General features: G+C 40.8%; 1 protein-coding gene across 7 annotated transcripts in view; it reads right to left on the bottom strand.

The window, feature by feature from the left end:
• ERC2 (ELKS/RAB6-interacting/CAST family member 2) overlaps positions 1-24132 on the bottom strand; it is a 912338-nt gene that overhangs the window by 361216 nt on the left and 526990 nt on the right. For all 7 annotated transcript variants that reach the window (XR_011496408.1, XR_011496409.1, XR_011496406.1 and 4 more), the window contains one exon: positions 8577-8737. Coding sequence is in view for 3 of the 7 variants with exons in the window: in XM_070492831.1 (XP_070348932.1) it covers positions 8577-8737 (161 nt within the window). In the remaining 4 variants the exon portion in view is untranslated. The remainder of the gene's footprint in view (positions 1-8576; positions 8738-24132) is intronic.

The raw sequence follows: 24132 nt of genomic DNA, 5'->3' as shown, positions 1-24132 counted from the left end.
GTGTACTCAGTGGTGCAGATCACGGACTACAGTGTCAAACAGACTTATAACTGAGTTCCAGGCGTCTGAGTCTCAGTTTTCACGTTTACACAGTGAGGGTAATAATACTCCCCACCTCACAGGAGGTAGCAGCAACATGCGGGTGAAAGAGCCCCTTCTTGACATGTAATAAGCACTTAGTAAATGTGCACTGGTCCTATTAATCCCATCGCCCAACGTCTGCAGGCAATGAATGGTAGATATGCCTGGGCGAGTTTAATTCTCAGAAGGCATTTTAATCAGAGATAGTACATTCCTTAAGGCAGGAAGAACGATGGGCTCTTGATTCTATCTGACATGTAATTTAACCACTCATTCTTCCCCTATAATAATTTGTGAAACATATTTCTGCTTGGCTCACATAGTTCACATCCAAAGAGTTGTATGAAAGATCAATGCAATGTACAAAAATACAGGGAAATTCTACTGTGCTCCTATTAAAAAGGGAAGCACCCTAAATCAAGTGGTCATTTTTGTCTTTTGGCAAGTTTCTACATTTAAATAGAGTTCCTCGAGGGAAAGAACAAAGAAGATTCCCACATCTCCTAAACATTATCCATGCTGCAGTGCATTTAGGCAGTGGAATTGTGAATAGAATTCTATATTGGAAAGAACTGTGGAGATCACCCCACTGGCCCCTCCCTGGGAATGGGAATTCCCTCCATATACCCATAACAGGCGATTTTTCCTCCCACAGGATTTGATGACAAACCTCAGGAGCTACCTTAAAAGGCTACAGAGTTCCCACAGCTATAAAGTTCTACAAAGCACTGAAGGAAAGTGAATAACACCCCAGCTCTAGCACAGTCTTTTGAGGTAGCGTGAATCAGGTCCGCTTCTTTTCTTATGTGTCACCCCTTTAATAGTTGACAAAAGCATCTGTCTCTTGACCTTCTCTAGACATAACGTCCCTCACTCATTAGCTATCGCAAGCATGACAAGATTTACAGGTATCCCTCAACCTGTTCACTCACCGCATGACTCCCCCATAGTTTGCCAACCCTAGCACCCAGAAATGAACTCAGATATATACTGAATATACATGCATATGAGTAAATGTCTGTTAGGAATACTATCTCTAGAGGTGTAGTTACAAAGTTGTTTTTAAATGCTCAGTGAGATAACATCAGTTGACATATTATTTTTTCAAACTTTATTCCAGCAAAGACTGATAATTGCTCCCAGTACCCATTTGCCCCTTCCTTGGTGCTGGGTTCCTTGAATATTAGCAGGACACAGCCACCCAGCTAAAGGGTGTGTTTCTTGCTTGACTTGCAACTAAGTGTGACCATGTGACTCAAATGCTGGCCAGTGGGCGCCTTCCCCAGCACTAGTTCTTGCACTTACTAGAATGTAAGCTGCATCAGTGGACGGATTTTCACCCTTTCTCTTCACTTGGAACAGTGCTTAGATCAGTGCCCAGAGCACAGGATAGTCTTGCACACAGCGGATGCTCACCAACTATTTATTGAATGAACTCGTCCATGAGTCAAATGTCAACGGATGGTATGTGCAACTCAAAGGGCAGGGAGGCTCCTTTCTTTTTCTCCTTTCTGCCAGCTGGAATGTAGGTAGGACAGTTGAAGCTGAGGCAAAAATCTTGCATCGTGAGGTGGAAGCCATACACTGAGAATGACAAAGCATCAAGACAGAAGGAGTGTGTGTCCCTGGTGACTACAGAGCTACTTGAATAAGCTTTAGGAATGTGGAGTTTTCTGTTCCTTGCATTCAAAGCTAATTAGATCATTCCACTACCCCAAAGGAGGTAGTCAACTTTTAGGTACCTACTATAAGCTTTATATACAGCCACTTCCACTAAAGACTCTGAGCCACCAACTTCAGGATTGAAAGAAGGAAACAGAAATCATGCATGGTAAGCAACTGTGCATTGATGTGACTGAATGCAGCTCAAGCCATAATTGATGTTGGATGAGCAGTTCTTCATGACATTCATTCCCTCTCTGCGCCACCTGTCCTCAACCATTGCAAGTAACTCAGAGAGCTGCCCCAGGCTGCATCAATGTTCCAGCTGACTCAGTTACCTTTCAGAACTGAGCAGATGACAAATAGAAACAGACAAACTGGGAAGTTCTAGGACACATTACCATAGTATTTAATATTTTTTAAATTGGACATATCAAAATCTTTCTAAACAAACCATTGGTTAGAGAAAGAATTGCATTGTAGCAAAAAAGAAAATTGTTGAAAACATAAGGCCAACTGGAATTTGAAGATAGGATCAATGTATGCTAGCTATAATGGGTTTATCTAAGCTACATTAATACGTAACATAACATTATAGATATGGCCTTTTATGGCTTAAAAATCACTTTCTCATAAATGCATAATTTCATTCAATCCCCATAACATCTCTGTAAGATGATATAACCCCCTTGCAACTGAGTTTATCAATTTTAAGTAACAGTTGCCTTCAAAACTCCTCTCCCAGGCTCCATTTATCCTTCCCAAATTGCCAGGCACTCAGGATTCCTCCCTAAAGAAATGTGATTTGTCTTTTCTCATGTTGGCATGAAGTAAAGAATAAATTGATTTTATCATTTTCTGCACCCTGCCTCTCCTTTGAAGGGTACTTACCTAATGAGTGGCTCTCTCAAAAAGGATCCTAGATCAAAGAGGCCAACAGGATAATGCCTTGGAATAAGCTGCTGCCTTACCTCACTGTAAACTTCCTAAAACAGCTCAGTGTATACAAAGGCTTTCGAGGCTATCTGGAGAAGATGTCTAAAATACAACAAAACCCAGTAAATTAAGATGGATCTCACAGCATCATTAGATGAGTTAAAAATGTAGAGGTCCCCTTAAAATCTTTACATAACATGAGTACGAGAAATCACCACAAAAAGCCTAAAATACCCACTCCAAATTATGTAACTATTATCCAGCTCTCAAAACTCTTATTCATTCAATATTTAATACTAAATGGAAAAGATCAGTTAGCCTGCCTGTCTGCCTATTAAATTACTATGCTAGTTTAAATCGTTCGAGCAAATGCACACAGATAGATTTTAAGTACTGTACCTCATGACCTTCAATTCCTTTTAGCCACAGATATCAAATTCACCTGCCACAAATTAAATAATTGAGCTTTGGTTACTGGAATGTAAGCTTATTAACTGGCATTAATAAAACCAAACATATAGAATGATGTTCTTAATATTATTTTAATAAAATCCCTTTTAAATAGGAGCAAATCTAACAAAGATGAACCATTACAAAATATTTTAGCAAGAGGTTTTAGATATTTTTTAAGTAAAAGAATAATCTTATACATAAGGGAAGGTGAATATTACGTTCTTCTATGAAAATATATGGTTGGGATCTGTTAGCTCCTTCCAGGGGGGGAATAATGACTGGCAGTTAGAATACCAACCAATAGAGATCAAACCGAAGAAAGAGGTGATGGAGGGAAGAATCCTATACGAAATATAGTCAAAGGCCCTCCTTGGGCCTTGGTCCCTAAAAGGGTTCTCAGACTATAGCAAGGTAGATTGCATTTTTCACATCCTTCTTTACCCCCAACAACCATGAGGGTTCTTACCTTTGGAAATAGCTTTCTAAGAGGGACTCCAAACGTCTTTGGTTGCACAAGAAATTATTTATTTATTTATTTAAAACAGTTGCACAGCCTGTAATAAAGGCACTGAATTTTCTTTTTTTTAAGGGAATGCCTTTTGGTGAGGAGGATTGGCCCTGAGCTAACATCTGTTAGCTTTTTCAATCTTCCTCTTTTACTTTTTTTTTCTCTCTAAAGCTCCAGGACATAGTTGTATATCCTAGAGTAAGTGCTTCTGGCTCTTCTATATGGGATGCCACCACAGCATGGCTTGATGAGTGGTGTGTAGGTCCGCGCCCAGGATCCGAACCAGCAAATCCTGGGCCGCTGCAGTGGAGCATACAAACTTAACTACTATGCACCAGGCTGGCCCCAAGAAACTACTTTATTTATCTAACTATTCATTTATTTGCTTATTTATTTGTTCATTCATTTCCTTCACTCATTTTACTAAAATGCAAGCTTGATAAGATCAGGGATTTTTCTGTTCATTCACCTAAAACAGTACCTACCACACAGTAGATGCTCAAAGAATATTTATGAGTCTTTAAACTAATTTATCCTTTCATTCCTCAAGTACTTTTTGAAGGCATACCACATGACAGCTTCTAGATATGCAATTCCAAAGAGAATTCCACTGTAAATAAACTAAAATCAACTCATGAGAAATCTTTAAATCAGAGGAAGCAAGCAATACTTAAAATAAGAGGACAATGCCCTGTCCTGCCCAAGAAGAATGGCATGGAAAAACGTAGACCAGTGTAGTACATGTCCCCAAATGATACAACACAAAACAAAACTCTGGTTAAAAATGAAATAGCTGGGCTGTGGGTGTAGCTATGAAAAGGTATCAAGACGGTGGCTGGCCCAGTGGCACAGTGGTTAAGTTCACGTGCTCAGCTTCAGTGGCCCGGGGTTTACTAGTTCCGATTCCGGGCACGCACCTGCACATCACTCATCAAGCCATGCTGTGGCTGCATCCCACATACAAAGTAGAGGAAGACTGGCACAGGCGTTAGCTCAGGGCTAATCTTCCTCAAGGAAAAAAAGAGGAGGATTGGCCACAGATGTCAGTTCCAGGCCCATCTTCCTCACCAAAAAAATATATTAAGAGAGATCTTTGTAATGATGGAACAGTGCTGTATCTTGACTGTGACGGTGGTTACACAAATCTATACATGTGATGAAATTGCATATTAACTAAATATACCAACAAGCACACATAAATGATTGTATGTAAAACTTGGGAAATCTGAATAAAGTCGGTAAATTGTACCATTATCAATTTCCTGGTGTGATATTGTGCTATAATCATGCAAGATGTTACCATGGAGGGAAATAAATGAAGCATACGAGAGACCTCTCTGTACTATTTCTTGTAACTGTGTAACAATCTACAATTATTTAAAAGTAAGTTAATAAAATAAAATTAAACAGCAGATGCTTAACAAAACATTGTTTATATTAGCAAAACATTGGAACCACAGTAAATGTCCAATAAAGGGATAAACCTATAAAACAGTATAATCAGTAACTAAAGATGATACAATTCTCTGTTTGTGACATGGAAGGGTATTCACCATTCAGGGAGCAAAAGAAGCAGGATTTACAAAATACGAAAGTATGACCTAAGTTTGTTAAAAGTGAAGAGTATTCGTAAAGGTATACAGCAAAATGCCATCAGTGTCTATCTCTGCGTGGTAGGATCATGGGTGATTTTGTTTTTTAATGGTGCTTCTCCATATTTCTTCATTTTTTTTTTCTAAAATGAACACTATTACCCAAACAAATATCTAAAAGGTTATCTGTCCTGTGGATGTGATGCAGGTGAATTCTCTGTAGCTCTGGAACAAAAACCAAGACAAGTGGGAAGATGACATGGAAGCTATTTCAGTTCAATATAAGGACAAATGAGCTACCTGTAAGAGCCATGGAACGTGAACCACCACCATGACTTCCAATGGGAATGGTATTCACCAGGGTCCAGTGAATTCCTTATTAGTGATTAGGTGGACAGCAGTCTGGCTTATGCAGGCTGGGAGGTGGGACCCAGCTGTTTTCCAATTCTAAAACTCTGTGCCATTTGATTTTGCAACAAATTTAACAGATGCCACCTCATTTCAAAAGCCCCTTTTATGTTTCAAAGCACTTTCACATATGCTGGCTTGTATTAATTTCAATTCAGTACGTTTTTTTTAAAATCCTGTCCCTACCATAATTCTGTAGAGCAGGCAAGGCAGGTATTATCACCTCCAGGAAACTGAAGGGAAAACTGAGGCAACCAGAGAGCAATCTCCTTTAATGTTACAGGTGAGTTGAGAGGTCACATCTCCTTTCTCTAGACTCACTGCCTTACCCTTCTTTCCTCTAACACCACACAGCCTCTCCATTCCCATCAGAGTTTGGAAATTGGGTAGACTTGGCCAAAGTTGCTTGCGTGACACCTGCCAGTTGAAAGAAAACCAACAACAATGTTTGGCACAGAGTGATGGTAAGTACTGACGATGATATGCCCATCTGACTGTTCCCACTAACTTACATTACCTCAGTTAATGTCAAGTAACCAATATGTCAGCTCTGCTTAAAAATCAAGACCGATCAAACCAGCTGGTTGACTTGAACAGCCCAAGTGGCTGATGAATCTAGGTGGGGTTCTCAGTCAATAGAATTGCCCTGTACCTGTGTCCCCCTCATCCCAGGAAAGAGGCCATAATGGGGGTCTGGGCTGGTTAAACAGTGAATGGAGTCCATATTGGGCTTAATGAAGCAGGGCTTTGTTACTTTTATCAAAGGAATTAACAGAGAAATTTTGTATTTATTTTGCAGTGGCAGCAGATTAAGCACTTCAGCAATAATGTGGCAATTCACCAAAAGAGGTCTTAGTTAGGTGCTATCTGAAATCATGAAATTAAGTGGGAAAACATACACATGGAAAAGGTTTATATGTTTTAGAAAAATAAATCCAAATTTTAGATAAATGATACTCTTCACAAAGTATACTAAACAAATGACATATTTTCATTGGCTGATAGCACCATTTACACACATCTATCATTTTCTGAGTGCCAAGCCCTCCTCTGAGTGGCTCTCCTCACAACCACCCCACGGACTTCATTACAGGAGGAAACCAGAGGATGAGCAATGTTAAGGTCATTTCCCCCAAGTCACACAGCCACCAACTGGAAGCAATAGGATTCCAACCCAGATCTGATGACTCCCAAACCAGCATGCTTCGCCATTACTTGTTCTCTCAAACACTGAAAGTATATGCTCTTTATATAAACAGGAAGTAATGAATGTTTCCTTATAATGGCATAATAAATCACTCCAGGAGATGTAGAGTTAACTGGAGACCAGCTGGAGAACAATCAGAGAAATTAGGCTGAACTCGACACACAACAACACACAAGGAGGCAGAAGTGGGACAGGTGAATGGAAGAGAGTAAAGGGTGATGGAATCAGTGTACCGGTATTGTTAACAAATTTTGATCAAGGTAACAAAGTCACGAATGCTTGATCTATTTTTTCTTCTCAGCTACAGAAAATCCAATTTCCAGCATCCAATCTATTCATTCAACAATTATTGAGCTCCTACCACACGCCAGGCACTGTTCTAGGCAGCATGATTACTACAGTGACTCAAACAGACAACTGCTCCAGGCTTGGTAGAGTTCACATAAGCTCCTTGAGAAAATGAGGTAGTCGAAAGGGAGCTTGAGGTAGAAGACTTTGGTTTTAATCCTGGCCAGATGGCCTCTAGCAAATTACTTGAAACCTCTCTGAGTTGCAGTGCTCTCACCTCTAAACGGAGGATAAATAATATCATCTTTTATTAGGAAAACTTAAGAGTTTATATGTGAAAAACATTACCTATTCTTTCGTCTTGGAGAAACTGAGGTAGTTGACGAAGAATAAAAGTTTTGTCCTCATTATTAAATCCTTCAAAATATTTCATTCCGAATTTTCCATGATCTAAACTTTCTGGTCTTAATGTTAACCATGTGTAAGACTCGCAGGGTCAGGATAAGGTCATTCTTCTATACCTAGCCACCAATTTCAAAGTCTATGTTACAGGCTTAAGATGCCATAATTATCTGCGTTTCCCCTTATTGTGGAAGGAAGTTGGAGTTAAATTATATCTTAGTGATTATTTCATTTTAAAACTTATACAGCAAGGCTGCTTCTTGCCTACTTCTTTAGAAACAGATCCATAGCAGTTGAATATTTCTAAAATCTTTGAGTAATTTTCTTTCCTATGTTCTTCCATGATGATATTATTTCACTGTGAGAATGAAATAAGAGATGGGTGTGTCATAGACCCACAGGAATGACCATTGCCCAGCACGCAGCCGCACTTTATTGATTAAATCAAAGAAAGAGATTGGTTCCAGTCTCCCCCGATTTACCCACCCTACCCCAGTGGGGGTTGGGGATAGACAGGGAGGATTTTCAAGCCTGTTTTTATCAGCCCAGCAAATCAGAGTCCTGCTTTCTAAACAAAGAGGTGCCAACCTTGAGACTCTATGAAAGCCAGCACAAGCCAGGCATTGTATACAAGTGAAAAGAATATAATTAGCAAAGTTATAGTCACAATTAGGAAATACCTCCTCGGAAAAGTTTCCACTTAACTCTGAGCAGTGCTCAAATTACCATTGTGCTTAACGAGGCCTCTGTCACTTGGCCAGCTCAGACTTTTGCGACAGAACAGCACCGTCCACAAAACACAGATGCACAAAATCTAATGCTGGATTTTTTTAAAATAACAGATGTGAAAAATGTGCAAATTGGAACATGGAAGCTATAATTTTAAAAAATTAGAAGTATAGTCCTGGAAATGACTAGTCAAGTGCTAGCTAAATTATTCTTTCTCCAAGCTCTTTCTTCATCTTCTCTAGCCTTCCCTTTTCCATCCCTAACGAGAAGTTAGAAAAGAGAGACTAGGAAAGCAAAAATGGGTACTCACTTCATCTCCAGGATCTCCTCCAGCTGTTTCCTCCTTTCTATCCGGAGGTTGGCCAAGTGTGCTTCTTTTTCAGCCAGGGACTGCTGCGTGGAGGCAAGGCGAGCCTTGGTGGCATCCAGTTCCTGTCTGGTCTTCTCCAGTGCATTCATCAGTTCCTCTATCTGAAAGGCACAAGGATGGCAGTGTGTTATTTCTCCTTCATTAAAGCACAAGGCATTCCTCGCTAGCCTGTGTTCTGACAACAGACACAAAGGAACCATAGCCGTCCTTGAACAGGGCACTGTATCTTGGAGTCCATTCTTTCTTTGTCACTGGTTAAAAATAAAAGTTTCAAACACAAGAAATGTCCATATTTCTCCAAGATCCCCATTCAGTTACCTTTGTAGAAATTATTGAATATATTTATTAGAAGTGGAAGGTGAGTGTCTTGACCCATTCTCAACATGTGTTTGGCGAAAATCTCAGACACTGCCTCACGGTTGGCAGAAGGCAACACTCAAAATGCATTTTGCCTGGCACAATATACTTTTGTGCATAGGCCCCAGAGTATTCTGACAGGAAGTTAATCTACGTGGTTCAGATTCATTCATGTTTTAACCTATCAAAGCCTAGTTTGGCAAAAGCGATTTGATGTCCCAGAGGCCTCAGGAGCCCCCTTTCACCTCACCTCCCAGCCTCACATTCAGGAAGTAAGGTTTGGCCAAAGGTAAACAGAATTCCAGCCACAAAAGGTTCAAGTTTGGTTTGCCCCTGAAGTTTGAGAGGGTTCTAAACTTGAAATAAATGACATGTAACTTTTATAGGGTGCTAATACAGCATAGAAATAAGCCAGACTATCAGATATCCAGGGTTTTCAGCCAGGTCCCAAAAAATGGGACCAGGGAGCCCCATGGCAAGCCCCTATCCTCCCCAAACCATCGAGGGTTTTTAAAAGCCAACACTCAACAAAGAGGGCTGGTGTTTATGGTTCTCTTCCAGAGACTTCCGTGGAGCAAGCTGGTGAAATGCCATCCCTTGCACAGATGCAGGCTGCATTCACCCTGCTGATTTAAAACCATGGTTCCAGGAAGTTTCTAGATTCCAGAGTTGATGTTTGGGTTTCTAAGGCACCCCTTCCAGCTGAACTTGGCAGAATGGAGTCATCCATCACTAAAGTCAACAGAACACCCTTCAAAATGTGTCAATGACATGTTAAGTTCCAATTCATAAAGACTTTCTACACAATTTCTGCAGTTTTACATGGAATTTATTCAGAATAAGCATTATAGTTCACATCCAAAGTAAATTACAAGCTTTTAAGATTGAGAAAACTCTCCATTCTGCCCTGATAAAAAGAGGAAACTTGATGACCACGTAACGTAAATCAAAGCCAAAACAAAAACAGTTTAAAAAACAAGGAATATAATGGATAACCTATAAAAGCCACAGAACCACACCTGTTTAATTGCAGAATAAATTGCATTATTCTTCAACTTTACAAATATACAAAATTTTAAAAGCAACCAAACTTTTTAGTTTCTCACATAAGTTCACAGAATGTCATAAATATGACAAAGTCCTTCTACAAAGCAATATTTGGTGAGGCTGAAGCATAATTTTTATTATTCTTCCTTTTTTCCCTATTTTTGAGACACTGAATAACAGTGTAAAAAAGATCAGAATTATGGTCATTCCAGTGCTAACTCAGATACAGTTTGTCTGATCCTCCATATGGGATGACCTCTGTCTTTGTGACCCCATTTCCTTTCATAAACTGTTCTTTATTTCAAATATACTATTGAACCCAGAGAAGAGGAAGAGTATCCAGGATATTTGTCTGCAACCTATACACAGAGAGCTACTCAGCTGGGTTTCCAGGTTCTTAGTTCACCTGCCAACTGACTGCTTGGGGCAGGCACCAGCTAGTTTTATATTAACCCAACTTTAACAATTATACTTTAGAGTAATGACTCACAGTCTGCCCCGGTCATTTCAGCAATAACCACATGGAGAAACCTGGGCACTTGAGAGATGTAATTCCGAGTTTTTACTGATGGAGATGCCATTGGCTTCCAACGTCAATAACTCCTAGTATGAGGTAGGACTGCTATTTGCAACACCTTGGAAGCAGAGTCTTGACATAGCCTCCCAGGCCAAGGCCTCCCACTCCTCCTAATTCATGTGCCCCTGGCCAGTGAGTATTGCACACTGAAGACCACCTGGGGCACTGGACTCACATACACCATTTAGTCTTTGCACAACCACTGTTTCTCTCTGTAACTCTGTGCAGATAATCACCTGACTCTTGAAGTCTCAGTTTCCTAGATGGTGCCCATAGTACCTCCCTTGTTAATTGTTCTACAGTTCTGCAAACTGTTTTCTTTGCTACCAAGCAGGAGCATTAAAAAGTGAGAAATGTTTTCTCTGCTGTGGTAGTCATTAGGCTGGTTCGCAACATCCCAGTTCCCCTTCTGATGGGCACATGGTGGGACCATACTTCCCCTCTCCCTTTAAGTTGGGTGCAGCTTTGGCCAGTAAAATCATTGTCATTTCCAGGTAGAAGCATTTAAGTACTAGTACTCAACCCCAACCTGTACTTTTCCTGCCATGATGACTGTGGAAGCATGTTTCAGATGATGTCTCCTTCAGCCTGAGCCCCTGAGTGACCACAATGAAGCCCAAGGCCAACTCACATCACAAAAGCAAGGTAGAAATCTTTGCTGTGCTACACCACGAGGTAAGAGGCTGTCTTGTTATCCACAACTTGACTTGGCCCGTCCTGGCTGGTGAAGTGTCAAACTTCTTATCAGGTGCTCCACACCTGCCTCCAACTCTCCACCACCAGTCCACACTCAGCAAGAGGAAATTGCTTTTTATTCTTGGTATCCCATGGAAACTCTACTCTTGCAGGCTACTGGTACCTTCCTTCCCGCCAAGTGTCTTTTCTTAAAGTGTAGTTTGCACAGCTAACCGCCCCCTCCCACAACTTTGTCACCTCCTCTGAAGTAACATTCTAGCTCACTATGTATATGTAGTCAGTGTCTTAAAAGTCACCAGATTAGAATCATGGCTCCATTACTTACCACGCGTCTGACACAAGTTCCTTAATCTCTTTCAGCTTCAGTTTCCTTATCTGGAAACAGGGGACCATGTTGCTTGCTCTGTTAGATGTTTATGGGCATTAAGTGAGACAATGTAGCCTATATGTCAGTTATTCTTCTTTTTCTAACTGATATCAATAAAATAACATTTTTGCTGATAATAAGAATAAAGCGCACTCATTGTACAGAATCTAAAAGATACAGATATGAAAATTTATTCTTTTGATTTAAGATTAAATGATGGCTTTTTTTCCAGATAAGATCACCCCAAATCCCACCACCTGGAGATAAACACCTTAAACATTTTATTATAATTTCTCCATCTCTCTCTCTATGTGTGTGTGTATGTATAATTGTGATGATATATACAATTTTCTAAACAGTTTTCAATATATGATCATGAGAACTTTCCCTTGTCATTAGGTAGTCTCTTGGAAACACAGTTTAATGGGTGAGTGGGGCTAAATCCACCTCCCATTTTCCTAAAAACCAACACCTCCCTTGGTTCTCTGAAGCTCCCCTTAGATTGGGAACCTATTTCTCCTGTTTCTTCTGCAAATTCTTCATCTTCCTGCAGCCCATAACTGGGTTCTTCCCCCTATGACTCTGTCCTAGAGAGATTTTCCTCATCCATATGGATCCTCAGGAGGAGGACTGAGATCTGTCTCTGCAGCTCTTACCTCTATGCAGGTACCTTTCCAACCTTTATCTCCTTTTACTCACTTGACCTTTTTCACATATACATAATCACCTGTTGATCACTTCCATTTTTATGTCCCAATATCACTTTAAATTCAGGATGACCAAAAGCCAACTCGTGATCCATGCACACCTGCTAAGCCAAATCCGTACCACCCAACCCTCCTTCCCAACCTGCCACTCCCCAACACATCCCAATTTTGGTCCACCATCCTGACCTTTTCTCAGTCACTCATGTTTAGGAGCCAAAATTGTCTCTTCTCTCTCCTTCTCTTTTATTTTCCATTCATCTCCAAGCTCTTATTTTGGAAACACTTCTCAGATCCATCATTTCTTTCTATCATTACTTTTGATGCTCCAGGCTCGGGTCCCTTCCCCTCCCACATTCATTATAAGGTTGAAAATAACTGTGTGCGCACCCGTGCGCACGCCCACCTGTGTGTGCGCGTTCTCCTAGCCTTTGTCTCTACCCCTACCCTAAGTGAGGATATGACTTTGCCTGATCAGCTTCTCCCTCACCACAGCATATCTCTAAGCCAGGTCTCCTCCTGGATTTTAGAAAATGGAATTAGCAAATGAGTAACAAAATGAACCTGTGAAACTGGGTGCAAAGGTATAGGACCTTGAAGCACAGGCTATGATGATCTACATAACAGAAAATGTAAGAAAGAAGTAAGAGGAAGAATGAGCCTTGAGACTGGGGATAGAGACAGGTTTTATTTTGTTTTAAGGGCAGAGTAAGAGAATTGGAAAGAAGAGAAAATGGAAAGGGGAAAAAAAGTTGCTAGCGGTTACTCCTGGGGCCCCTTCCATGTTTTCCAAAGACGCAAATTGAAGGTTAGCCTGTTTGATTTTTTTCAGTTGTTTTGACTGTGTGTCTTTGAACTGAGTCCCATGCGTCTGAGATTCAAAGATGTCCCACAGGCTTATTGTCACAACTTGTCTCCCTACCACCAGGAAAATATTACCTAAACTATCAATATTTCATCAAAAACATCACTAGTCTGGCTCCCACATCTCAAGGGATTCCCAATTACCCACAGTAGTGGTTTTCAAATTGTGTTCCCTAGAGCACCAGGGGTTCCAAGAAGGCATCCGGGGGGGCTGATAAGCAGGTCAGTGAGTGGGAGGAGGAGCGTGAATCATCAGAGATGCACGTCCACTATCCCACACTCAAACGAAGTTGTTCTACTTTCATTTGTTTTATATATGGCATTCTGATTAGGATTTAATTTGAAATTAAAATTTTTTTAATATGAAAATACTGAGAATGGTTAAAGGCATGGATTATGAAGCCAGACTGTACTAATAATACCTGCTTCACCACTTACTAGTTACAGAACCTTGGGAAAGTGTCTTAAGTTTTCTTACCTGTAACAATAGTACTTTTTGTAAGAGTTACTGCAAGTATTAAATGAAGCAATGAGTGTAATGCTCTTCGCGCAGGAATGGCAAATATGAAAACACCTAATACATTCTTAACACAAGAGGTAGCCCAGCATAGTGGTTACACTCAGAATTCAGGCACTAGCTTACCACTTACTAGCTGTGTCACTGAGTTAGAAAAGCTTTCTGAGCCTCAGGTTTCCTCACTTGTGAAGTGTGGGTAAGACAGAACTCAGCTCAAAGGGTTTTTGTGAGGATTCAATGGGTTAACGTGTGATGCCTTAAGAACAATGCCTAGCACTTGGTGCCACAGAAGTGTCAGCTATTATTAAACAGTGCCTGGTCAGTATTCAACCCATTTCATGTTTGCTTATAACTGGATTCAAGATTTTGTGCTTGCTGTCTCTACTCTCAACCAACCACACACATACATACAGCATAGCCCTGGACTTCCCTGCACTGATCCCTCCAATTACCGAAATCGCCCATCCCTCAAGGCCTGTCACAGAGCCCTGGCCTCCTTCACAAGGTGCAGTGATTTAAAGCTAGAGCTCTGAAAGCAGGCAGACCTGGATCAAACTTAGATTCCAGCAAAAGAATCTCTGCCACTGTAGGCCAGTCTTAACCCACTGCTTCCTAAACTTTGTTGCACATTAGAATCCTTTGGAAAGCTTTTGAAAATTCTGATGCCATGGTCACATCCCTACCAACTAAATAAAAATGTCCGAGGGTAGGAGTCAGGCATCGGTATTTTACTAAAAATGTAGGTGATCTCAAAGTGATTCTAAAATGCAGCCAAGTCCAGAAAGCCTGGACATTACTGACCTCTCTCTAAGCCTACAGGTTCTCCCCTGTAAAATGCAGAGGAGACAGAAGCTACTGCATAGGATTGGCATGAGCATAAATGGAGATAATCCATATAAAGCATACAGCCCTCTCTGCTGGACACCCTGGAAGTGTCCAGCACATGACAGTTACCATTGTCCCTAGTTTGGGTTCCTCGCCACACTATTTCCATCCAACCCAAGTGCCTTCAGTTCTGACCATCTGCTACAGACTTTTTACCACCTAATCAAATACCACTTCACATTTCTGCACAACTATTTCACGTGTATGCTTAGTTGCTACAACTGGATTGTAATCCCCCAGAGGGCAAGGACCACGTCTCTGTCCTCTTTGGAAGACCCTTCAGCACCTCACACAGCACCAGTGTCTACACTCAATAAATACCTGCAGGATGGGAGGAAGGGGAATGCAAAGATGTGATTGTGAAACAGCCTTCTTTGACCCACTTAGTGCAATGATGGATGAAGTGTAAGTCTGAACTTGATACTTTCCTACCCCATAAATCAGTGGTCCCCTTGCCATCCTCACCAAACGCCCTTCAAGTTCTTGTTCTCTGTTTGCCTCAAGCACCTTCTCTTTGCTATGGAGACGAGGGAGCTCAGTTACTCAGCTCCTGAATGGACGGAGGCCCTATGCTCACTGCTATCCCAGCAGCCGCCAAGAGCACCCAGGAGCCTATGAGTTTCAGGGTGGCACAATAAAAACATGCTAGGCTTAGAGCTGGGGTATAAGCAAGAGTGTTTACCTGCCCTCTATTCCATATGCTCTGCCCTGGATCCTGGGAGATGTACGCTCCTTGCTTCCTTCATTCTATCACCTCACTAACTGTCTCCGATGTGCCATGCCCTCTGCCAGACATTAAATAAAAGTCCCTAGGCCTCGTGGCCCACTGCCCTAAAGCAGGCAAGTGGAAGTGGACTGCTGAAGGGGAGGGAAAAACCACGTGCTGGTGGCCCAGGCTGGGGAGGCCCCATGGTCCTGTTCATTAGGGAATTGCTACTTGGAGAATCACAATGATTATGAGCCAATAAATGCTTTTGAGAAGTCCAGAAGAAAGCAACACAGGATTTGCTTGTTTTATAAGTGCATCTATTGGTAATTCACCAGATAATAATATTTCCTGGAAAAAAAAGCGCTGGAAAGTCCGTTAAATTCCTAAAATGCTATCTTCAATGAAAACAGGATTCACAGCAACCTCAGAAGCCTTCTATAATACTCAACACATTCCATTTAAAATAATTTCCTAAAAGGTCCCCAAATACGGCAAGATTGGAATTCTGACCCTGTATCTAGAAAGCTAAGATCACGTTTCAGAATATTTTGGCTAAGTGTTACATATCTAGAACATAATAATTAAAGGTTTCTTCAAGCTAGATGTCTATTTGATCTCACCACAAACCCCTAATTAGTTATGTCCGATTTCTGATTTTATTAGTCAATCTATGTGGCAGAGCATAAAAACTCTCTTATAAAATGGTTAAGTTATCAGGACTATTCAACTGTATTTGAATAATTCATAATTCTGTACACTTTAAGAATAATGATGCCATCAAATGGACTTCTAAAGAGTCTAGCGCTTACACCCAGCTCTGGAGAAGCTGTCGGAACTTTTAAAGTGAACAGCACAGCCTTAAAACAATAAAATAAAAAACCTGTTTAAGACCTTAAATCATTAACATGTGTCGACTTAAACTTACACATACATTTGTGTTGTTTAACTAAATATTTGAAAACCAGCTTCTCTCTCAGTTATCTGCCAAGAGCACTGCTCCGGGTTCTGTGTGTCTCTTCCTGACACGTGGCAGCATCCTGTGCTTTTCAAGAGGTTCACTTGGCAAGAGCTGATCTTCAAATATTTTGATAAAACAATTTTTTTCCCTTAAATTATATGTCAGTTTTGAGTTGGTGTCTATCTTGCGTTAATGATTTGGAATTTTTAAACAGCTTTGAAAACCGCATTTTTAAAAATACACGGGCTCTTCTGCCTGAGCCTTCACCACCTATCCTGGTTTTCTGTCCTCACTCCATCCTGAGTGCAAGAGAATGGTAGTTTTCAGTTTGCACCAGAACACAGAGCCAATGAATTCCCCGTATCCCAGGTTACAGTGAAACCGGAATGTGAATTGGTCCTGTGGGAACAGCTGGGATTCGGCCGGCTCCGCTCTGGGCACAGAGAAGGTCACCCTAGATCAGGAGGTGAAGATAAACGCTAAAACTCTCCCTCCTCAACAGCAACAACTTCTCGGACAGCGAGCGATGCTGTGGGCGGAAGGATCTGTTGAAATGAGGACTACTAATCTTATTTTCTAATTACTCTTATCTGACATTCCTACCTCCACCTCCCTCCCACCTCCCCATTGCTGCCTTAGAGTGACACCTTTTGGAAAAGGTTGAAACTAAAATTTCCCAGGCTGCCTTCTGCCCGGACCTGGCTACCCTCAAGATTGCGTGTGGGATTTGTTTTCTCCTCACTGAAGCCTAAGCATCTAGGAGCTTTGCTTAAATATGTCACCTCTGATCCTTCAGCTGCAAGAAAATACCCACATCAACAGAGTGTGTTTGGGCTTAAGCTCTTTGATTTTGACTACATTTTAAATTCCCCTTTTTCCCCCCTACCCTTCCACAGCTTATTGATGAAAACTCACACCATAATAAAAAATGAATGAAGAAGAAATGTGTAAAATATGTACATCTGACTTAAGAGATTCTGTGAGATCAAACGGTGTTGGACTACAAATGAGCACCAGTTTCTCCAAAACGCGCTTGAGCACGCATCATTCCAGATCAGACTGGGCTCGGTGGAACCTTCCTGAGAAAAAGGCTGTGTGGATGTGCCTCTGTGTAGGTTTGGGAGACGTACTTCTTGAACAACTAGGAGGCATTCTTTATTTTATCTGTGTGCAGCTCTGCGGCATGGCAAAGAGCCGATCTTTTCCCTAACAGAGTCTCAGACGTTCTTGAGAAGCAATAGAGGTAGTGGTTAAGAGAGTGGACTCTGAAGCCAGAGGGCTTAGGCCCCATCAGGATCCTGCCACGTGCTGGCTGTGTGACTTTGGGAGAGATGCCTGACCTCTACGTACGTCAGTTTCCTTCTCTGCAAAATGTGGGTAATAACTGCAGCTCCTTGTGAAGAATTCCTGAGTGACAATAGTTACGTGCTTGGCACATAGTAAGCACGCAATAACCTGCAATCATTAACAATAGTGATGTTAGTTTAAACACTGGCGATTTGTTTTCAGCCTGCTAGAGGATGAGCAAGACAAAGTGTTGAATGTCCATTTTCTTACATTTTCAGACAGATACATAATAGTTTTTGCCTTCACTGGGATGGTGAAATTTTTTCTTACAAAATCTATTCATAATAAAGCAAAGTAATCACCCACAAAATATGTATTGTTCATATTTCAGTCTTACTTAGGTGAATTGCAAACACAATCAAGAAGGAACTCATGAAGACATTGGAGCAGCGTTGTCCAGCAGAACTTCCTGCAGTGATGGCAAGGCTCTGACTTGTGTAGCCCAATACGCACACCACTAACTTCACATGGCTATAGAGCACTGGAAATGTGACTGGTGCAACTGAGGAACTGAATTTTTTTATTTAATTTAAGCTTAATTAATTAAAACAAATTTAAATAGCCACATGTCTAGTGGCTTCTGTAGTAGAGCCAGATCATCCAAGTTTTACAACTTTACTGTCCGATGGTGATGTTTGCAAAGTATTTCGATCTTTGTGGAAAGTGTACCTTTTTGAACACATGAGAGAAATTTTTAAATTCTGAATAATTCATGAATTACCATTTGACCCAGTAATTCCACTTTAGGAATTTATTCTAAGGATATAATAAACATGTTCATCACAGTGTTGTTTATAAAAATCAGAATAAAAATTGTGTGTATGTATTTGTTATAAGTGTGTGTGTATAAAAGTTGCAAAGAAATTGGATAATAAATTACGGGCATCCAGTTGCTGAGAGGCTGGTCAGACAATAAACACTAAGTAGAAAGATTTAACATAAAGCAAAGATGTTCATGAAATCCTAAGTGAAAAAAGTAGGTTAGTAAATAGTAAATATAATACAATCCCAATGATGGGCCGGCCCCGTGGTGCAGTGGTTAGGTTCTTGCCTTCTGCTTTGGCGGCCTGGGGTTCACCAGTCTGGATCCCAGGTGCAGACATGGCACCGCTTGGCAAGCCATGCTGTGGCAGGCATCCCACATATAAAGTGGAGGAAGATGGGCACGGATGTTAGCTCAGGGCCAGTCTGCCTCAGCAAAAAGAGGGAGATTGGCAGCAGATGTTAGCTCAGGGCTAATCTTCCTCAAAAAAAAACAAAAACATCCCAATGATGTGTGGATTTTTAGATGTATATTCATGGGAAAAAAAAGGCTAGAAGGAAATGCATCAAAATATTTATGACAGGTTTGTTTCCAGGTTCAGAGATTTCAGGTAATCTAGTATATTCTTCTTCGTACTTATTGCTGCAAATATGAATTCTTAATGTAAAAAAAAGTAATTTTTAAAAATTGCAACTAAGGAAGTTCTGCATAAAATTTCTACAACCATTGGAAAATTAGTTGCTGGTAGACTATCACCTGCAAAGGAGAGTAATAAAGCAGAACTCTGGAGTAGGGCGGGGCCCTCTGGTGGCAGTTATGGTGGCAACTACCCTTAGCTGAAATGACCTTAAGACAGGCTACACTTCAGGCAGGGCTGCTTTGCCACTGACAGTCACTTAGATTTATGCTGATTATAATCCGAGTTCACCAGGGAGTGCCTGAGTGTTAGTGACTCCAGAGCTGTCAACAGTCTTTCCTGCCACCTCCACCCCACCCCACAATGCGCTTGAACATTGCTCATTTCACCTTCTTCCCTAATAAAGTTCCTACGAGTTTCGGAAGTCCAATACAGTTGTTAGCTTGTTTGTTTTGTTTTGTGACTGCTTACCATTTTCTGATTTTGTTATTATTGTTTTGTTTCTTCAGCACTCAAAAGTAAGTTGTCAGACCCTAGAAAATCAGAGCCATTTGTCCGTGCCACTTGACCAGCTCTATTAGCAAGGTCTATTCATTCCCATTCAACAAATCAGGGTGGTGTTCTCAAACAGACGTTCTTTCTTGTGATGCCAGGATCAGTTCTGAGGGAATTCCAAGGAAGAAAAATGAAAGGAGGCCTCTTTTACTCTGAATTCCTTTGGCTTGGCTCTGTAGGAGATACCTGTTGATGATGACAGTTTCAATCAGGCCAAATCGAGCCTGACTCCAAGCAGCTCTTTCCTCATCCCCTCAGGATCCTTACATCACAGTTCCATCTACCTTGAGCAATAGGTAGTGGCCTCCCTGTATATCACCTTGGTCCTTGAACGTATACAGTCTACTGCATCCTTGTATTGGCCCACTGAGCCCAGCATCTTCTCAATCACACCGTGTATGGTCAACAAATAATTGTGGGAGGTATGTGGAAGGGAGAAAAGAAGAGAAGGAGCTATATTGTAGAAAGGTAGTCCTTATCTCTGATTTCAATAATATAGTTTCCTATATCCCATTGATCCTCACATACTCCCAAAGAAGCAGGCCATTTAACTGGTGGACAACTTAAGCTCAGAAAGGGTAAGGATTTACCCAAGAATTGCAGATGGCTTGCTCTTTACTAGGATTTGAATCTGATTGTTGAGTGCAAATATAATGGGACAATTGTTAGAGGGAAGTATACTGAGAGGATATGGGAGGAAACTCTGGGCCATGAGCCCCTTAAGAGCAAGGAAAGACCTTGGCTCATTATTGTCAGTGTTCTCAAGCTTGAACACAACATCTAGCATACAACCAGCAAAAACAAATGTATGGATAAACATAATTTTAATGAATGGATCTTTGGTCCCATTTGAGTCACTGGAGTAAAATATTCACTATGTGCTTTGATTCCAGCACTGTTCCAAAATATCTTAGCTGACTTTTGTATTCATTTTCTATGACTATGTAACAAGTTATCACAAACTTGGCAGCTCACAGTTCTGTAGATCGGAAGTCCTGGCAGGAAGCATGGTATAACTGGGTTCTCCACTCAAGGTCTCACAAGGGTGACATACTGGCAGGCTGTATTCTCATCTGGAGCTCAGGGTCCTCTTCCACTCTTATGCGGTTGAAGTTGATTTCATTGTCTTGCAGAAGGTTCTTGCTACTCCTAGCTCCTAGAGACCATTTGCATTCCTTGTCATATGGCCCCCTCAAATCTTTAAAACTAGCAATGGAAAATCTCCCTTGCATCAAACCTTTCTCATACTTTGACTCTCTTTCTTCAGGAATAGCCCGATCCCTTTTAAGGCCTCACTGGTTAGATCAGGCCCACCAATGATAAGCCCCATTTTTTAAAGTCAACTGTGCCATATAACAAATACACCTAATCATGTGAGTGATATCCCATCATATCCACTGACCTAGGTCTTATACATTGTGCCATCATATTTATAATCCTAGGGATTATGAAATCATGTCTCATAATCACGTGAATGATATTCCATCATATCCATAGTCCCAGGGATTATATAGGGCATGTCCTCCAGAGAGAGGAAATCTTGAGGATCATCTTAGAATTCTGCCAACCACAGCTTTCTTTACAATATTGATCACAGAAAACAAAATGGACATGATAATGAAATATTTTCCACTGTTTAGTTCCCTTTTCCTTTAAAGACATAAAATTGCATTTCAAAATATATATGCCAAATATAGGGGAACTTCCTTAACTTGATAAAGAACATTTACAAAAAAGTTACAGCAACCATCATACTTAATGGTGAAAGACTGTATGCTTTCCCTCTAAGATCAGGAGCAAGGAAAGGCTATCTGCTCTCACCCCTCTTAGTCAGCATAATACTTGGAGTTCTAGCCACTGTAATAACGCAAGAAAAATAAAGGCATAAAAATTGGAAGGGAAGTAACAAAACTGGCCCTATTTTCAGATGACAGAATTTTCTGTGTAGAAAATCCTAAGGAATCTACACACAAAAAAAGCCTATAATTAATAATTCGTTCAGCAAGGTTGCAGGATACAAGAACAACACACAAAAATCAATCACACTTCTATATATTAACAACGAACATGTGCAAACCCAAGTTAAAAACTAAATACCATTTACAATCAGTCCAAAAAACGAAATATTTAAGACTAAACTTAAAACATGTACAGAATCTGTAGGCTGAAAATCACAAAATTCTGATGAAAGAAATCAAAGATTTAAATAAATGCAGCGATGTGGAGTATTATCCATGGACTAGAAGACTAAACACAGTAAAGATGTCCCTTTTTCCCAGATTGATCTATAAACAATGTAATTCATATCAAAATCTCAGCAAGTTTTTTTGTAGATATAGACAAGCTTATTCTAAAATTTATGTAAAAAGAGACAGGGCCTAGAAAAGCCCAAACAACCCTGACAAAGAAGAATAAAGCAGAAAGAATCACTCTACCCAATGTTAAGGCCTACTGTGTAGTTACAGTAACCAAGACAATATGATAGTGGTAGAGGAACAGACACATAGATCGTAGAACAGAAGAGAAAAACACAGAAACAGATATACATAAATATACTCAAGTGATGTTTGACAACGGAGCAAAAGGGATTCAATAGAGTAATGGACAGCTTTTTCAACATGGTGCTGGAGCAACTGGACATCCAAAGACAAAAAAAAGAACATTGATATAAACTTTATACCTGTACAAAAACTAACTCAAAGTGGATCATAAACTTACACGTAAGGGATAAAACTATAAATTTTTCCCTAATTGTGATATTGTACTACAGTTTTGCAAGATGTTACCATTGAGGGAAACTGGGTAAAGGTTACACAAGATCTCTCTGTACTATTTCTTAAAACTGTATATGAACCTACAATTATCTAAAAATAAAAGGTTTAATTTTTTTTAATGTACATATGCCATACATATTAGGCATCCATTCCCACAGGGAAAAGGACAGCCAGAGCAAATGCTGTTAAGAAGGGAGACTATCACATAAGGTCAACGAGGCCATTCCCATCCTCTTGAAGAAGAATCCTCCCCCAGAATGGGATAGCCAGGAGGATTTCAGCAGAGAATTTTCAGGTCGTAAATGCCTTCCTTTCCCAAGGACAACTATATAGGCAGGTAAAACCATCAGCATTCACATCAATGGCTTGACACCTACTGAATCAGGATGTGAAATCGACTTCCTTAAGGGCCAAGTGATAAAAATGTCATAATCCCAGTCCCCTTTTTATAAAACAAACAAACCATCACACACACACAATAAATCATTTTTAAAGTGCCATGATCGACAATAGCTACCACTGCATCATAAGCTAACCCATAAAGGCCACCCCGGCAGGTATTGGTTTCCTTACAATTATAATCCAGGTAACTAAAAAATCACAGTAAAGCTTCATTATCCTCAAACTAAATACATCCTCCAGACTGCTGGCTTGGTTAGCTCCTCCGTGGGAGGAAAGCAAAAACCAGACATGAAGTGCCAGAATGAAATCTTCCGCTTCAATTTCTCCTTTATTTAAAACATTTTATAGGGGCTTTATGTTGACCCTGTGGCTTCAGGAGAAGGAAATCCTCCCAAATATGTCCCTGGGGCACAGCATCCCCCACAGTGACTTGGCTCCCTCCTCTTAGAGCGATTACTGCTACATGGAAAAAAACAATTCGTAATTGGTTAACTTTGGGAAAATCGCTTCATAAAGAGAAGACTCAGAACAGAGACGCCCACCCAGTCAGCTCTCCCCTCGTACAAAGGGACTGGCGATGAATATGAGAGACTCCACATAAGCAAAGCTGACAGTAGGAACCTAGCTACACTTTCAACCTGAATGGAGGGTTTATCTGCTTTCCTTCCATCTCCAAATGGAGTCAGTATCCAGCCGAGCACAACAGGAGATCTGCTCACTTCTGCCTCTCTTCCACTCTTAAGTCATCAGTGCACTGCTCAACATCCTCCTTATGCTCCAGGGAACGAGACTTTACTTTCTCGCTGTCCAGCTGAACTAATGAGAGCGGGGTTATGACACTGGGCTCCCAGGACCATTTACTCTGCTTCTCACCTGGCTCTGCACTGGAGATTGTCCCCCAGCTCCTGCGACAGGCTATGTATTGGTCGCAAGGGAGCCGGGCAGAGAGCGGGTGGATGGCAGAGGTCAAGTCTAGCCCAATCCTGTAAGAATAACCAAAGTACACAGCCTGCAGAGCGTCATTGTCATGCTTAAAAGCTGCCACTTTTGTTTTTCCCAATTACACTGATACATAGGAACATTCACTGCTAATCTGAGCAGAAACAAAAACTACTTAAATCTCAATGTATGACACCTTATTCTTCAAAAATCTACAATTGTGACAAAAAGTTCTCTGCCAAATGGAACAGTTTATAGTCACACATGAAGCGCCAGGCTTCACCAAATACTTGCATGATGCTCTGGGAGCAGATGTCTATGTTTTCCCCGAAGGACATTTTCCACAATTTATGTCTTTGAACTCTATTTTTAAAATAAGCAACTTTTTTTCCTAGTAG

Source organism: Equus asinus, chromosome 21, assembly GCF_041296235.1.
Source record: "Equus asinus isolate D_3611 breed Donkey chromosome 21, EquAss-T2T_v2, whole genome shotgun sequence".
NCBI lineage: Eukaryota > Metazoa > Chordata > Mammalia > Perissodactyla > Equidae > Equus > Equus asinus.
Note: the sequence above shows the minus strand (reverse complement) of the source record. Positions and strands in the feature narration are given on the sequence as shown.